This window comes from Pantherophis guttatus, chromosome 12 (genome assembly GCF_059756535.1).
Source record: "Pantherophis guttatus breed Tessera chromosome 12, ASM5975653v1, whole genome shotgun sequence".
Lineage (NCBI taxonomy): Eukaryota > Metazoa > Chordata > Lepidosauria > Squamata > Colubridae > Pantherophis > Pantherophis guttatus.
Window position 1 is genome coordinate 10,505,388 of NC_142074.1, and position 18,345 is coordinate 10,523,732.

The 18,345-nt window shown below is 40.8% G+C and overlaps 1 protein-coding gene and 1 long non-coding RNA gene across 2 annotated transcripts; one reads left to right on the top strand and one right to left on the bottom strand.

Annotated features, from left to right (window-relative positions):
• Positions 1-905: 905 nt before the first annotated feature.
• On the bottom strand, positions 906-14,917 carry ITM2A (integral membrane protein 2A). Its single transcript, XM_034434995.3, has 6 exons — positions 14,702-14,917; positions 7,655-7,786; positions 6,603-6,791; positions 4,813-4,923; positions 3,894-4,044; positions 906-1,970 (listed from the first exon to the last, which is right to left on the bottom strand). The coding sequence occupies exons 1-6, from the start codon at positions 14,783-14,785 to the stop codon at positions 1,882-1,884; spliced, it is 756 nt and encodes a 251-aa protein (XP_034290886.1). The 5' UTR covers positions 14,786-14,917; the 3' UTR covers positions 906-1,881.
• Positions 14,918-15,032: 115 nt separating this feature from the next.
• On the top strand, positions 15,033-16,367 carry LOC117675932 (uncharacterized). Its single transcript, XR_004594302.2, has 2 exons — positions 15,033-15,488; positions 16,262-16,367. It is a non-coding gene; the product is annotated as an uncharacterized LOC117675932 (long non-coding RNA).
• The last annotated feature ends 1,978 nt before the right edge of the window (positions 16,368-18,345 follow it).

The window sequence follows — 18,345 nt, forward strand, 5'->3', positions numbered from 1 at the left end:
TAAACGGTAATTGTTTACAGGTTCTACACAATAGGCACCATGTAACAAAAAATATGACATTTAATTAATTCCCTTACTACCAAGACTACGCACTCCCAATACAGAAGTACCATCTGGAATTACACTAACATCTTTTTAAAGGGCCAAATGAAAGCATACAGCTTAGGAAACTCGCACGCTCTGTTGTGACTAAGCTGGCCTAGAGGATTTTGCATTAGTATTCAAGAAAGGAGATGATGACGCAAATCCACTGTAGAGGTTTTATGGCTAACAAATCACAGCTCTTCCCAACAGAAAACTGAATTCTGCAACATAAATTGTACAAATCACAAAGGCACGCTTTTTTTTTTCTTGAACTATCCACTAGTGCGGGGGTCCCCAACCTCTGGGCTGCAGCCCACTACCAGGCCATGGCTTATTAGGAACTGGGCTGCACAAGAGGTGGGCTGGCGCATGTGTGTGTAGCGCCACTTGCGTGAGATGGGCCAGTGCACACACTCCTGCACACAGCTTCACTTGCGTGAATGGCGACCTGGCTCCCATCGCCCTCCAGCTGGGCCACCAAGCAGCAACGGTTGGGGACTGCTGCACTAGCTTCATTTTTGAAATCCACTGAAATGGAAATCTAATACTTAATGATTAGAGGTTTTACTCGGTCACTACTTTGTCACTGAAGAACTAAGCAATAACTTTGGAATGAACAGAATATCCCACTACAGCCATGTGCACCTTTCAGGAGCCTATGGACTCACACTGAAGTTGAAACTCGAAGTTGTCAATGGACATGAAAGCACCCTAAAGAAATCCGAGACCCATGTCAATGCTAGAACAGTTCACAAACCTTGTTAAATAGGCCCTTTCCCCAATTTTTCGCAGTCAGAACAAAATGGAAGCCACCACCATCATCTTAAGAGAAACATTTATTAGAGGGTTGCACAATCTGTGTGAAATATAAAGTCCCTTATAAAATACTCAGTTTGCAGCTCTCTAGAAATCCCTTTACCAACTCAGACCACAATCCCAAACAAGGATAAATTCTCTGCAGTAATAGTGGTAACTTGCTCATAAGGTCTGCTCTAGAAGTTTCACAAGATAGGAATTTTATAGCTAAGGAAACACTGAAAACTGGACCTAATAAAAATGTTAATCGCATACCTTTGTATTTAAGATGTTAAGTAGGTCCAGTAACCCAAAATACCAATGTAAAAGCTTTTAAGAATAAATGTGCTTGACTATACAACTAAATATCACAACAAACAGGAGGGAGGAATTAAAAGTAATAAGGTCAGCTCAAGATAGGCTCCAAATATACATACAAATTTAATACAGTAATTGCACAAAATGAAAAAAGCAATGTTAGCTGCTTATGATTACCAAGGTTAAAGTTACATGCTTCACAAATGAAGTTTAAATAAAACCCTTAAAATTTTGATGTGTCTTTTACTTTTTGTTTCCCTAATGGAAAACCAAGTGCAGAACAATTTTATGAACCTAGAAACCAATGTGCAAACTAGATTAATGTATTAGTTTTTGTGAAAGAGTCAAGTAATGAATTGATTACATGTTTATGGAGGAACTGGTATTTGGATTTCAATTTTCTTCAGTCTAAAACAGACATACAGATGTTTTAAGAGGATAATCCATTTTAAAATGTTACTATTCAAAATTGAAGGAGCTGAAAAAATTAGCAGCACCACATATTTCAAAAAAAAAAAAAAAGCCTATTGTGGATTTAAAAGGGTTTTTCTTTTCATCTAAGCAATTCACAGAAAGGAAACATAAGGCTTTTGATTATCACTGCACATTTAATTTTGAAACTGAAGATGTAAAGCTTGGATCTTGAATGAAGATGCGTGATTGTCATTTTACGCCCTGTACTTTTCATTGCTGACAGAACTTGGTTTCAACAATAAACACGTTTTCAAAGTGTCGGATTATGTGGCACTTTTCAGCGGAACGTTTTTGAAGGCCTAGAAAGACAGGGGGAAAAAAACCCAATGCCAATTTATTCAGGGAACAGGTGCAGGTCAGATAGAACAGATTTTTCTTTCCATAGACTACAAGATGTTGTTTTAAGTTCAGTCATCCAGCATGAATGGCTTCCCAAAACATGCAGACTGTGGAATTCTGGAAACTGAAGTCTATACATTTTAAAAGTTAAGCTTGAAAAACTGACTGAAATTGCTTAGGGATGCATACTGGAGCTATAGGTCAATGAAGGAAAAAAAATACCCAGGAAAACTATGTTCAGTTATTGTTAAAAGTGTCATCACCATAAACATCATTCTTTGGACATTGGTGGGGCTAAGATTGCAACATGGAATCTTTAAGCTATCATTAGCTTTTTATTGTTTCCATCTTAATGGAATGTTAGAAGCCAGTGAAGGGGCTCAAGATGCCGCCTGTAGTTTAATTCCCCCAAAACAGAACAGAATGGGAGCAAATTGGAGGTAAAGGAAGAAGCCCAGCAAAAGAAAAGTGGAGTTTAAAAAGAGGTCTGTTCTGATCAGGAATTGCAAAGAAAAACATCCCTCCAATGTAACTCAGAATTTGCTGATCCACAAAATAAACCCCCATTATGTGTTTGAAAGCAAATCCTATGCCACCTGCCCTTTGTTTCCCAATGCACATACACTCATGTAATGGACAGAAAACACATTAATTTAACACAGAGAAGGGAAAAAAATTAAGTAATCCCCTTCATTGCTGGTAAAAGGGGTAGAAAGAATTCTAGAAATCATACTTTGCAAATTTCCCCTACTTTGTTTTTCTACAGCACTGGTGATCACAAGCAAAATCTCGCAAGAAATGGTCATCTATTTAAGAGATCCTTAAATGGCACTTGAGGATAGCATGTATCAAAATGTCCCCTACTGCTGACCCTTGTAGTAAGAGAATGAACATGAACTTGCAAATATGGCCATCGCTTTTCTACATTATTTCATATGCTGAAAGTATGGTGCTATTATTCAGTACTCACAGTGACTTGACTGTGACCTGCTAATTCAATCTGACAGGAGTGACTCTGCAGTGAGCCTAAGTCCACTCTCAAACATTAGCTTTCAAGAGGCAAGTGGCAATTTTCAGAAGGGGATGGATTAAAGTACTCAGCAAAGATGCTGAAAGGATTTAGGGAAGCCATCTGGGGCATGAATATGAGTGCCCACATGGGTAAAATGGCTGTGTAAATCACCTCAGCTGTTTGGAATACATATGTCCACATAAAAGTATTTAAAATAGGAGCAAGCAGGATTACACAGGTAATTAAAAAAACCAACTCTAGGTCAATGTATTTAAAGCAGAACCAAACACTTTGCTCTTAGTTTAAAAGTCTTTATAAGCTGACGGTGCAGAATGGTATAAAACTGGGTGCTCCAGTATTATGTAACATGCCCTTCCCTTCATTTCGTTAGCCAATACTAAGGAAACCAAGTTACATTCCTTCTCACCACACCCTATCCCATACCCAAAAAAGGATCAGCCAGGAAATCACTGCTAATCTATCTGGCACCGCTATTTAAATCTTATAGCAGCCTCACGTCCTGAGAACATTTGCTCTCTTCTGTCTGACTGAAGATATAGAAATGGTTCTTTATTCTGTAACGCTTGACTGCGCCTAGAAAGCAGAATTTGGGGTTAACTAAAGTTGAATTCAAAGTTTAGGGCTCATCAGGAATAATAGCTGGGCCCTAATGGGTAATTCCTGGTGGAAAATCCCTCCATTTAACAAACTCCCTTGTTTACTGAACTTTTATTATTCCCATGGCAGCTTTCCTCCTTAAGATAGAAAATCATACAAAGGTCGATTCTCAAATGCTCGCCAATTTTCCCTTTTCCTTTGGTTTCTTTTTCATATCCTGAAATGCAGTAACAATTCAAAATAAAATACTCACCAATGAGCTTCTCTCTGCGCTGAAGTCTGAAGGTTTCCTTCCCTACACAGAGCTGATAAATGAAGACACCCAGATCCGACACATTATCAATCTCTTCAGTCACAACCATTTCCTCACGAACAAGATAAGTCTGAGGCAAGTAGGAACCCGTCTGTGTGTGTGTGGGAAAAATACCATTCTTAATACAGACATTTGTGATTATTCAACTAAGAGCAGTTACACATTAAGGGATTGGGGACACTCTAAAGAGCCTTGGTGGCGCAGCAGACTAAAGTGCTGTTAAAGTAGCACCAGCTGCCTGCAATTACTGCAAGTTCAAATCTCACCAGGCTCAAGGTTGACTCAGCCTTCCATCCTTTTGAGGTAGGTAAAATGAGGACCCTGATTGTGGGGGCAATAAACTGACTTTGTATACAAAAGAACACCGCTTGGGGGGGCCGAAAGCCCTACTAAGCAGGTATATACAAAAGTATGAAGGCTATTGCTTAACGCATTGTAAGCCGCCCTGAGTCTCCGGAGAAAGGGTGGCATATAAATCAAATCAATAAATAAACAATAAATAAATAAATAAATAAACAATAAATAAATAAATAAATAAATAAATAAAGCAGGGGTGTTAAACTCATATCCTGCCCCCATTGGTTTAGTGAAGGGTCCCGATGACGACGCTTGTTTGACACCCCTTCCCTAAAGGAACCATGCTTTAGAGTGCCCACAACTTCAGATGCTTCAGACTTTTATGATTTAAAAATGCCAACTCATCAGCTTGCACAAGATCTTAAAGGTCACAAGTTGGTGACCTTTCATTACAGCAATTCTGGAAATGACGCAACATGGTTGTTCTAAACTTTCGCCATACAGATGTGCACTGCAGTAAGAATACACATATATTTCCATGCTCCATCTGAGTGATACCTACCGCTAATTTTGCGAAAAGATCTATCAGGTTCCGTGGTGGCATAACAATAGAGGTGTTCAGAGGAATCACATAGCAATTACCAAGCTGGAGATCAAGGTAAGCTGTCAGGAGCTACAAGAATATAAGGAGAAAAAAAAGTCCAGTAAGAGAGGATGGATTTTCAGTCCTGCCAGTTGTTTCAAACCAGCCCTTTGTAAAAGAGAAATATGTGTTTTACTGCCACAAAATTAATAATTAATTTGAAAACAGAAATAATAAACTTTGAAGTATAATGCTACATCCCCAAATTGTTCTTTTTTAATGCGAGAAAGTTCTCAATAGGAAGCTATCCTCACAAGGAGCAATCTGTAAACACATTTCATTTTTGAAACCCAACACCGGCCAAGAAAATGATAAAACCCCTGAGAGAAATGTTGAAGACTTGCTTTCTGTAGATCACATGAACTTTGACTTAAAATTCATGTTTAAGGGGGAAAGAATTACGTTATATCAGTAGCACTTTTATGTAAAACAGCCAGCTGAGAACTGCAGATCCAACATATATCAAGGTGCCAGGAGGGACAAGCTGCATTAAGGGTGTGGGATTGTTGTATTTAAGTACGGGATTATCACAAGATCCAATTGTTGAATGAGAGCCTACATAGTATGAAAATCCAAGACAATTGACTGATCAAGAATGAATCAGGTTAAAAATAGAGGGTAAAATGGAGGCCAATACTGGATCTTTTCCACTTGCAATATTCTCAGATAATGAAAAGCACTGAAACTAACCTGCCTTTCTAATATGCTAGGGACTAAATTACAAGAAACAAGGAAGTAAAGAAGAGAACCATATCTTTTCTAGGGTTTCCAAACTTGTAATTTTGCTTTGCAGTTATCTTAACACTGACTGGAAATGACTATAAATATTTCACAGGATTACTGCTTAGACATAATAAGGCAGCAGTCCCATATAAGGCCTGCTGGTTAATTGGCTGTGCTAAGCATGTCTAAGCCTGTGCACAGTGTATTTTTGTGAACGGCAACTGTGCTTTCAGAAATAAGAGCTTGTTATTCCCAGCCAACTGCATGTAGAACTGGGGTTTCGGCCCTTTAAGGTAGACCAAATGAGGAAACAAGATTCCACAAGACTAAAACTAGGTTTTAGTAAAACAGGCCATAAAATAAGTTTTGAGAATCTCTGCATCTTGCCTCTTCTCCCTCTTATACTCCGGGGAGGGGAATCTCTTTGTAAGACTCTCCCCTTCTGGCTTTACTGCATGCTTCTTCTGCACCTGGTCTTTTCCTAGCAGCCTCTAGGTTCTTTCCCCAAGGTCATTTCCCTGCCTTTGTATCAATGGGCAATGCTATAGGCAAAGGCAGCTATCCCAACTTGGCATGTTCCCAACCTACACCCACCAGTTCCAGCAATGATGAGAAATGATGGGAGTTACAGGCCAAACTCATTGGGGGACATCTGTTTAATGAAAACCTCCCTTCTGCTTTGAAGAAGGAATCGTTTCTCCTCCATTTGGCAATACAAATTTTTCTTCGAATTTGTTTGTGCAATTAGGGCTTCTACTTTGAAATTTCTCCCAGAAAGCACTAATAAATATTGTTTTACATTTAGCAAACACATTGCTGGCACTTAAAAATATTGGGGGGGGGGGGGAGGAGGAGGAGAGACTACCAGACTTTAATCCTGAAAAAAAAAGGGAGGGGGGGCATAAAAAGCCAATCACATATTAAGAAGACTTCATCAAAACTTTTACCAAAAGAAAGAATAAAAAGAACCCACAAGGAGGACTCACTCTGTCAAAATCATGCACTATCGCTGCTGGGTCACTGTCAGAGAATTTTGGAACAGGTACATCAATGATGGCAATGTTATCTGTTTCTCTGATATCAGCTTCTTCAGCGATGGGCAGGAAATATGGCTCCGCTGCCTGGTTCTGATTGTCTTCTCCCACGTAACACATTTGACCACGGAACATTTTGTTCTTTAAAAAAGGAGAAATCGCCAGCTATAATACTCATTTAAAGGTGCAGGAATTAATTTAGTTCAACTGTCCTGGAATTGCTGAAGCAGTTTCCCCTGAATGAGCAAAGAAAGTGCTACTAATTCCATTTTTCCCACCACCTCTGCACATATCAACATTACTGGATTCTGGAAGACCACAGGAGGGATCTGCCATGATGGGCACTGACCGCTTTCTGGAAAAGGACAGGAATATGTTAACAAGTAAGTTTTTTTGGCTCACCAAACACAAAGGAGGAACATAAAGGAAACTTCCCCTTCTCAAGCCATTTGCTTATGCAGAGAATATAAAATAGGGGAAATGACTGGTCACACAAAACACTGTAATTTGCTTTATACGGAGCTATCCTTAAAGATGGTCCAGAAATTTCAACAGGTGTGGCATACAGCTGACCGCTGGATAACACTGCAGCATGGAACACTTGTTATAGCATGTTCTTTGCTGCCACTTAAGGTACGAGTTATCACCTATAAAGTCTTGTGAGACTGAGAACTGGCTACCTTTGGACCCACCTATTTGGGGAGAATCTGCCTTCCAATATACACTATATGAACATTAAGGATCTCTTATCAAGGAACGACCACCCAGAAGGAGGCATTTTTATTGGTATCCCGCTCCTAAGAAGTAGTTTGATCATGATGGCTCCTTCATTTCCCTCCAGGAGATTGTAAAAAGTGGATTATTTTGGAAAATCTTCAAGGACTAGCTTCCCATCCTTACTGTGTATATTGTTGAATATATGCTGCCTAGAGTCAGACTAAAGCAATTAAAAATCGGGGAAATAAGCTCAGAAATAAGTGGGATAATAATCAAGTCTCCAATACCTTTGGCATGAAAAATTTGTAGATGCAGGCTCCCCCAACCACTACTCCAGCTAAAATGAAAGCAAGTCCCAAAAGAGTCAGCAGACATCTTCCAGAGGAACCTTCACGGTTGTGTGTTGCAACTTCTGGGTCCTTGAAAACATAGAGAAAAAGTTGTTTTAAATTTTCTATTGTCTTAAGAGATGAAATTACTATTTTCCTTGAATCAATAGGGTGACATTACCCTCCCAAGTGAAAGATAATATGAGACACAACAGGATTTTGGCTCAAGGTTACAGAGTTTGCCCCAAATACAAAGATAAGATTCAACTCGCATTCCACTTGGTGTGAAAGGTCTTCTTCGAAGAGGACAAGATAAAGCAAAACAAAACAAACAAGATAAAACAAAAGAAAAAACTGTATTTCTCATGCTTCACAAATCCAGCTGCCAAGTCACGTAATGTAAATGCTTTTTTTCTGATTTTGCCATCAAGAGACTATAGATTTTTCACCATGGCACTGAGTGAGAATTAGAATGAATTTTTGACAATTAGATTATTATCGCAAAAGTTGTTGAATTTCTATTCATCCTCCAGGATTACTCAGGCTTTTAAAAAATGTAAGTTTCATTAGAATACTTCGTTGCAATTTGAGGCAAGAAATAGTTGTTTCTAGTTCAGAACAGGTACTCCATTTCCTACAATTACTGTCTGGTTTCTATCTATCTTTAACTATCCATCCTACAGCACAAGTTCATGATGGCTGTGAAGAGGAAGCATTTTTAGAATTCTTTGTAATTATGTGGGGTTTTTTTGCAACTGGTTAAAAGAGGAACTGCAAATAACCAACAAAAAACAGTTCTATGAAGCAAAAAAAAAAGCTACAGTTCTCTAGCACCCAATATATGCTGCTCACGCAGATTTGTGTTTCAATGAACAATGCTAACCATTGCAATTATTTGAGCTTCAACAAATTAAAGGCCTAGATTTCACTTGAATTTACCATATTAAACCAATTGTACATGTATTCCACAACTATCAACAACTCATGAAGAGTCCATATGGCTAAAATACGAAGTATGAAGGTGATTTTATTCAGATAACTGACTATCCTGAAAAAATGGGTTTTTTTTAAAAAAAATGCTGCTTTAAATGTGATACTGGCTACACAAGTATTGTAATCAAAAGTCAGGCATTAAAAAAATCATGTTGCAACTTGTCTGGAACCATTAAGCTGACCTAGAATGAAACAAAATAAAAGCTATCTGTGTAAGCAAGAAACATAGAATTCTTTATACTTCACTAGAAATTCCCAACCACAACTTCTTTATCAGCAACTGACACAAATGCTAATACAGCATTTCAACGTTCAAGGTAGTTAAGTATCCCTGCCTAAGAAATATTTTATTACTTGGATCATTCAATCTGAAAGTCTCTGATGATTTATGAAATAGAACAAAGGCTCCAAAAAGTATATTTGAAGATCTATAACAAAATTCCCGCAATAAACATTTGAAGATTAACTTTTTAATTTTCACTTTCTGTAAGGCCTTTTTTTTTATGAAGTTAGAAAATCCAGTATTATAAACATTATCAGAACAAGATTGGCATAGTGGTTAAGGCCTCAGGCCAGAACAAGGTCGGGCAGGGAACTGGGAGAGAAAGCAGCTGGACAAATGGTTGTTGGCACTGGCTGGGGCGCTGTGCTTTCCGGCCCCCAGCAAGCAATCCCAAAACCACATGGTCCTGGGTGCTTGCTGTCCCTCAAGGCAGGCTGCAGGGCAGCCAAAGGACAAAGATGGAAGGGGGGTGGGGGAGAGATAGGAGGGTGGAATTGGAAGATCCAAGACTCTTGCCTTATTATGGATCAGGACTGGGAGCAACCAAGCCCAGAATGGTTCGGATTGGGGTACATACCCACTTAACTCGTAATGCTCTGTTAACTATCCTAATAGGCAGTGCAGGGATTACTATTGTCAAGCCCTGTGATATCCTGATTTAAGATTGCATTGTTTTGCGATGGAAATTCCAGTCCAAATTATGGTCAGATGTTGAGGACTATTTTATACTGGTACTTCCATATCCTATGTCTCAAATGTTAAAGAAATGTCTTCTAATATTTATTTAGTAGCTTTATCTTATTCTTTATTCAGAAACTCATCAATAGACAGTGTTTTCTCACCACCATAGCTGTGAAGTAGGTTCAACTAAGAGAAAACAACTTTGGCCACTGGTGAGAAAAACGGAAGTTTATTGAACACCATGATACTTTAACTGCAGCTCTGTTTACTTGGAACCCAACCCTGTCCTATTGCTGCCACTGGTGATTTGTATGAAAACTCACAATTGCTAAATTGCTAAGATAAACCAGAACAATGCTTTTGTGCTTGCAGAAGCTTCAGATTGAATTGCAACATACTGGAAAAGCAGGTCTCCTGATTGTTATTGGAGGAGATTTGGGGGTGGGGAGGGAGAGAAGAGATACTACGTGCACATTTTGGCTCAGCAGGTTGTCATTTGACTTAATACAAAAGTAGATTAGGCGCACAGGAAACATCTGTGACAACAAATAAAGCAACTTTCCTATCTGATGTTTGACAGGGCTCCCTAAACCCAAGTTGCCTCTTGTCTGGCCACCAGACAGGAAACTAAGGCTGTCTAATCAAACTACTACTGGGTTAAGTAACATTTGATCTTTATCGTGTTCTGCTAAGGGAAATCCTGGGTGTGACACAGAGCTGGCCTTCGTATACAACATGCTTAGGTACACAGCTTAAGACTGATGTGGCCAACATAAAGTCCAAAGGCATTACTGTGCTTGAAGATACCTCTCTAGGCACTGCCAACATGTCTGGCCCATCCCACTTTACATGCAGTAATTTATGACTTTAAGATGGGAAATCTGCCTACTGCAAAACAGAGATCCAACTTCCAGTTTCATCTTCGTATCCAAGACATACCGTACATTTAGGAAACAAAAAAAAAAAATGATGAGAGGATTCAACCATTGTTTTGTTTGGAAAGCGCACATCTGTCCAGAAAAAGAATAAAAGAAAACAACTTGAAAAAAAGTGTTCAAATAGTTGCAGCATTTTGACAATACTGCTTTGAAATTGAGATTTAACAGGGATTCTGTAAATAGGCAAGTTGATCAAGGATTTAAAAAAAAAATCCCAAGAGGCCCACCAGTTGAAAAAAGTTGAATGTCCCCATTTTAAAATATGGATCTATATATAACACTGAAACACCATTGTATATTTAAAGTTATATAACAGGGTGCCAAATGCAAGGCTCATGAGCCAGATTTGGCCTACAGGGTACTTAGATCTGGCCCGCAAGGCCACCCTGGAAGTAGCAAAGGACTGGCATGTGGTGCATTTTTTCTCTGGCGGAGGGATGCAGGAGGCTGTCCCAGCTGAAAATGGAGCTTGGGAACCTGTTTTCGCTGGCAGAGCACTTGGGCTGCCACAGGCGCCCCCCCCAAAAAACAAGTGATGTCATGCTGGCCACGCCTATCCTGGCCCCCTGAGGTCTAACACATCCCTGATGCGGCCCTCAATGAAATAGAGTTTGACACCCCTGATCTATAAGGTTAGAACTAATCCCATATAAATCTGATATTAAGCCATGATTTTCTTTTTTCATTAAAACTGTTACAAGGCAATCATCAATAGTGGAATTCTTTTTCAAAAATCATGCTACATCTAATGGGGCTTATGAAGACTGAGACTAAAAAAAACCCTTCCCTTTATTGTGAATGTTATGCATATTATGGTTGGATTTAAAACATCCTGTAATCCACTATGAAATTGGCCCAGTTTCTTCGGTGCAGGGATTTTACTTTGCATAAGCTGAAGTATTACAATGAAAATAAAACCAGTTCACTAAAATCTACACACACACACACACACACACAGAGTGAATACATATAACTAGTCCCTGTGCAGTTCTTTAGCCCACTAGCCTATATTTTGGTACCCAGTTGTGACTGCTAAATTGCTGTCCTAGACCTTTTCCTCTTTAAGCAGTTAAAAATTGATGTTACACAACCTTTACAATTTCCTGAGCTTAAACAGAACTTTACAAGATAGTGAAATGAGGTTAGTGTGCACCAGCACTCTGAAAAATGGACCAATGGTAAAACTATTTCATATTTGTACTTCTTATATGGGTTTAGGCATGTATTTGGACAAGATGAAGGAATTTTAAGCACCCATCACAGAGCAATTTCTGTGCACTTGGCAGTAGAAACATTTTACATGGCATTTTAAAGAGAACAGCATGTAATATCAGTCAAGTATACAATCTCAGCCATTAGGGACAAACCATCAATGCTTGTCACAAATCAGGCGCTTTTAACTGCCTGAAATTGTCCTGTATATACAAGCAGCATGAAAATAATGTTTTGAGTAACTTCCAAACATAATCAGTCACAAACATGTACACTGTCAACAAACCAGCTGTTACTTTTTATAAACTGGAATGACTCAAGAGTTGTTTTGAAGCCAGACACAGGAAATCAGATAATTTTGCAGATTTTATATATATACACTAGCATGCCTACTGAAAATAAGCACATCTTAGACTCCTTAAACTGTTCAAACCAAATGCATGATTAGACAGTTCTGAACTTTGCATGTGCATGCAGAAAGAATGCCTAATCTGCATGTTTGCCTAATCTTCTCTCCCATCAGAAAGCAGAACAGAATTAGGCTTCCTTTGTGCTGCTAGTTATGTGCCTTATAAAATCTTTCAAACTTCCTTCCAATTTTGGTCAAAAATCCCCACCGGCATGCATCCCAAAATCCTTCAACATGTGCGATCATTTCTGAAGGAGCACTACCAAGGTTTCAAAGCGAATTGCAAGTTTTGATATAGGCCTTCAAATTTATTTAAACATGCTAAGGCCAAGATAGAAACCACTAATTTCCATAGTTCCCACCTGGAGAATTAATATGTTCAATGAGATTATATCTTAACCCAGCCTTGCCATTGCTAACTTTTTAATAGGTTTTTTAAAAATGATTTTTAATAGGTGAAATAGTTCCTAAAATACCTTTTGAAACAAATGTAAAGATCACATGTTATTCTCATATAGGGTCAACTAAAGTATTTGATTGTAAAAAAATTTTTTATCTCTTTCATGCAAATAATTAGCATTTTGCAAAACAATAGGAACAAGGATAATCTGGAAACATTTGAAGTGGTTAAAGCTGTTACAATGGAGAGATCATTAATGAAATTGCTAGGATCTTAAAAAGCTGTTAAGGAAATGCTACAAACCAGGAAGAAAGATGGAAATCCACAGTATCCTCATTCTATTTTCAAACCAGGAACTTACTTCTATATAAGCATGAAAAGGATTAGTGTTTTTTAAAAAACTTTTTGTAAGAAAAAAATTTAATACCCGACTCCCCATAACATGTTTCATTATTTTAGATTTTTATCTTTATTTTCACTTCAAGGCAACATGTTACCCCCCTCTCCCATGTCCTACCTTTCCATGCCTTACTTTTTAAAAAAGAACTTTAATTTAGAAAGGAATGGGAAGCTGTTATGATGTAAAATAATGCACCACTTTCAAGCCTAATTTATATCTCCCAAAATGCCTCTAGGCCCCACCTCTAGACAAGGCAGAACTGCTACCACTCAGCATAAAAAAACAACAACCCAGAACTAATTAACAAAAACTCCACCTGCAATTCCGGTCTCTTCCCCCATTTTATTTATTAAATTTATATGCCACCCATTTAGCTAAAGGCCCTTCTCTGCCTTCTTCCTGGAAGGATCAACCACCCATCATCCACCAGGGCAGGTTCACTGGAGAATTAAGAGAGAGGGAGGGAGATCCTCAAATTAGGCAGAAGGAAGTATATCCTACCAATGAAAATGTATTTATGTCCTTCTACCCTGTTTCCCCCAAAATAAGACATCCCCTGATAAGAAGCCCAATCGAGCTTTTGAGCGTATGGCAATAAGGCTAAGTGCTTATTTCAGGGTTCAAAAAAAATGTAAGACGGGGTCTTATTTTCAGGGAAAATGGTATTTATAAGGCTCTTCTCTGTGACTCTATTCACACCAATAGGGGATTAGTCATACTAACACTGAAGTCTGCTTTGTGTGTGTGTTTGTGTGTGTGTGTATTATAAATATCTAACCAAAGTACCACCTTCCCCTTTCCCCCACTAAATCCTGCAGGCAGAACACAAATCCACCAATAATAGGCACAGACGACTATGAAGTGGGGGGAAAAGATGCCCAAGCAAAGAAAGGTGCCATGGTGGTTTGGTTAAATACCACTTTAAAAAAAGACATGAATGAGCCTCCACGAATCCCCAACGGGGGGAATCATTTTGCAGGCCATGCAAACAACGGCAGGCCTTTTATTCTCGCTCATTTTCGAACGGGAAGCCCCCTTTATACGCGCAGGCCCGGCTCTCGGATTCCTTGTTGCGTGTCGGCCCCTTCGGTTCCACACGTTACGTGACGTCCCAGAGCTGCACGCGTGACGGTGCAAGGCGCGCACGCACGTCTTGCACGCCCGCGTATATACACACGACCCGCTTTGCCTCCCCAGCCAGCAAAAAGGGGGGGGGGAGAACCATTGCCCTATTGGCCGGCGGACTGGGGGGTGGTGGAAGGAAAGGGCTGAGGAGCCTTATTATTTTATTGCCGTTTATCCAGTTTATTTCACTCACTTATATGCAACGTCTGCACCGGCCAAGCGGGAATTTTAACGAATAAAAATGCAATTTATTTTCCCCAAACCCCCCCCCCCACTTTCCGTGTGGTGTTTCGGTCAACGAACCAGTCACGAGACCCTCGTCGGGGAGGGAGTCCCCCATTTCCCCCACCGTCTCACACGGAGGACTACAAAACCCATCCCTCACACCCCCACTCTCTCTCCCTGAGGCGTCTGAGGGAAACACCGAGGGGTCCCGCCGCCATTTTGCCCCGCGGGGAGGGGGGGGAGAAAGACAAGGCGCCGGGGGGGCTGCCGGTAGCCCCCGACACAAAATGGCGTCGCGGCGTCGCCTCAGCAGCAGCAGCGGCGTCTCCTTCTCCTCACCTGCTCGGCCACCAGCGCCTCGGCCGCCTCCTTCTTGGGATCGTCCTTGTGGGCGAAGGGCGACTGGAACGCGATCTTCACCATGGCGGCGGCGTGAGGGGCGTGAGAGGCGGCGGCTGTGAGGGCTGTCGATGAGGGGAAAGCCTCCTTCGCACCGAGGCCGCTTCTGCCTCTGCCGAGTCCAGCCGCTTCAGTCGATGCCTCTCCGAGAACTGCGCAGCGGCCCCTCCCTCGCTGGGTGGGCGGAGCCTGCGGCCGGAAGCAAGGAGAGAGAGAGAGAGAGACAGAGAGAGAGAGAGAGGGAGGGAGAGAAAGGCCAATAAAAGGTGAGCTTTTATGCGCACGCGCGGCGAGGACCCGTTCCCTGGGAACAGGGAAGAGAAAGGCGGGGCCTTTCGCCTCGTCTTGGCTCCCGTCCGGGTTTGGAGGCTTGAAGTGCGCACGCGCGCTCAGTCTCCTTCTTCCTCCCTCCCTCCCTCCCCCCCCCGCGCGCGAGCCAGGGAGGGAGGGAAGGAGGAGGGAAAAACCAAAACAAAACAAAGGAAACCGACCACCGGACGCGTGCGCACTTCGAGCCCAAAACAAGGCGAGAGGAGCGCCCCCTTCAGGCGGAAGAGTTTTTTTTTTTTTTTTTAATTTTCAACTGGTTCGTCAGACCTAGGAAATGGGGTCGGGGGCTTTGGGTAAGCTCGCGGTGGTTTTGGTGGCTGGAAAGCAAATAATGATCCGCCATTCAAACTGCAGATTCAGAAGAAGAAGAGGAAAGGGGGTATATCTCCCTCTATAGGTTTGTATGGATTCTCCAGCTTGAGCAGGGGGCTGGACTAGAAGACCTCCAAGGTCCCTTCCAGCTCTATTCCTATTCCTATTTCAATTCCATTCTATTCTAGCCCAGAGTCTACAATACCTTAGAGCAGTGTTTCTCAACCTTGGTAGCTTGAAGATGGGTGGACTTCAACTCCCAGAATCCCCCAGCCAGATGGATATTTCTTCCAACACTACAGTAAATTCTGATGTATTCAATAAACCCAAGATTAAATACATCGGTGAAGCTGTTCAGTTACGGATGTCAAGGCGAAAACAAGTCCTCATCTTCTAACTTCCCAATACTTAGTTTGTTAAAGGAGATACACTGTTAGGATAGGTTGCTCCACGCGAGGATAAAGTTGAGAGAATCCGTATCCAGCATGAAGAAATGGCTGTTGTGAAATGGATTTGGCAGAAAGCAAATGTGGCTGGCTGTGTTTCATTACTATAACTGTTTTGTACCCTTAGCATTTGTTAAAATTTGTGATGAAATACTGGAAGGTTGGTGGTAGGGTTAGGCAACAATAGCACGTTACAACACATGGTGTGAAGAATCAAGATCCAACAGCAATTCTATTCCATCTACAACTACTGAAAAGCCGTCTTTCTGCCTAATCTTTTCTCTCCCCTCCAAACCCCCCCCTGCAAAAATCTAACATTGCATCCCCAAGTAATCTGATTTACTTTACTTGTTCTTTATTCATTCCCTGGATGAGTTCCCAGGCTGTATTAAGATATGTTTTTCTTCAACAGGTCTTCAGAGTGAACCGAAATTGGATAGAGAGATGTAAACCATAATGGAAGACAGGGTTTACAAAAAAAATAAATAAATAAAATAAATGGCTGAGTTTGTACCATATAGCATGCAAAAGTATTCAACCTTTGTATGTGAACAAAAGCAGTTGTCTTCTGTCTGATTTTGGCTTAGCATACCAGGTGACTCAGTGATTGTGGTTTATCCCTATCGTGTGAACTCTGCCAAATGTAGCTTATTCGAAAACATGGAACATATCTTCAAATAAAGATATTGTTATAAAGTTGGAATTTTTTCCCCAAACCCTGTTATGAGTGGCATCATTGGACGAAGACTGACATTAAAGGAATTCCTTCCTTTCTTCCTTCCTTCCTTCCCTTTCCTGATTTGCAAAGTAGGAAAGGGACTATTTCAGCTTTAATTTCCACCCTTAAGCATCTTCCATCCTGAACAAACTAAAATTACATGGCTTGTTAGCCAAGTGGCCAAAATTTAGCCATGTGATTTTAGGTTATATTTGAGGTTGGAGAGAAAAGAGTTCATGGCATCCGGCCCTTTCAATTCCTGGCAAATGGATAGGGAAGGAATGGAGGTAGTGGCAGATTTTATTTTCCTGGGCTCCAAGATCACCGCAGATGGGGACTGCAGCCAAAAAATTAAAAGATGCTTGCTCCTAGAGAGGAAAGCTATGGCAAATCTAGACAGCATACTAAAAAGCAGAGACATCACCCTGCCAAAAAAAGTGCGTCTAGTCAAGGCTATGGTTTTCCCAGTTGCAATGTCTGGCTGTGAAAGTTGGACCAAAAGAAAGGCTGAGCGCCAAAGAATTGAGGCCTTTGAACTCTGGTGCTGGAGAAGCCTCCTGCGAGTCCCTTGGACTGCAAGGCGATCAAACCGGTCAGTCCTAGAGGAGATCAACCCTGATTGCTCTTTAGAAGGCCAGATCCTGAAGATGAAACTCAAATACTTTGGCCACCTAATGCGAAGGAAGGACTCACTGGAGAAGAGCCTAATGCTGGGAATGATTGAGGGCAAAAGAAGAAGGGGACAGCAGAGAACGAGGTGGCTGGACGGAGTCACTGAAGCAGTCGGTGTGAGCTTAAATGGATTCCAGAGGATGGTAGAGGACAGGAAGGCCTGGAGGAATGTTGTCCATGGGGTCGTGATGGGTCGGACATGACTTCGCAAAGAGTTATGTACTAAACATGGGAAAAATTAATCCTTCGCAGAGGATTCCATTTCTGTCTTGAAGGACAGGGGGAAAGAATCATTTTGCAAAAAATCAGTCATTTTGGACATGCAAACTTAGGGTGCTGTGAGGTGTTGTGTTTAGATCAAGGCTTAGAGCCATGTCTCAGATCACCATTTAAACAAAGTTTTGATGAGTGCATGCACTCTTAATTAATTTAGCAATTATGATGGGCGGATTATTCTCAGCTGCTATGTACTTTCAGTTTTTAACACTTAAGTTTGAAGTATTTTTGCAATTGTGTTTATTTTTAAAATGTTTACTGCCTAGAGTCACACGGTGAGGTGGGTGGCCATACAAATTGAATGAATAAATAAAAGCTGTCCAGAGATAGAAAGAGCTGGAGGCTAAGAACCTTTCAGCATGCTCTTCTATTTGCTGTACTCTAACCACCGTTTTTGACTTTCAAATAAAATTTATCTATTTTTGACTTTCTTGTATTTGCAACCCAGGAAGTGGAAAATTACTTTAGAACTGTTGAGAAACAAAACAATGCAGCAGTTGCAAATGGCTCATCACTAAGGAAACCACAGATCAAGTGTGTGGTCAGGGAGGAAAGGCATATTATATTTATCATTGTGTGACTTGTGAAGATAGCGTAACAGATTGAGGCATATCATATTGTTATCCCTAAAGATCTCCCATACCTTCAGAGCCTACTTTTCAGTCTGAAGTAAGAAAGTAATAAAAAGAGAAGAAATTTGTGAAGTTCAACTCCCAACAATCTCTCATAGGGCATCTGAAGAGCAATGGGGTTCAGATATCATGCTAAGCCTCAGTGGAAGACTTGGTTCAGCCATGGTAGCCCTTATAAACCACAGATAGGCTTAGCAC

Excerpts from the sequence above, each read along its gene's own strand:
- ITM2A (XM_034434995.3), bottom strand. The coding sequence starts at position 14,785 with ATGGTGAAGATCGCGTTCCAGTCGCCCTTCGCCCACAAGGACGATCCC. Across the intron at positions 6,792-7,654 it reads ACAAATTTTTCATGCCAAAG|AACAAAATGTTCCGTGGTCA; the intron begins GTATTGGAGACT and ends CCTTTTTTAAAG. Across the intron at positions 1,971-3,893 it reads GCGCAGAGAGAAGCTCATTG|GCCTTCAAAAACGTTCCGCT; the intron begins GTGAGTATTTTA and ends CTGTCTTTCTAG.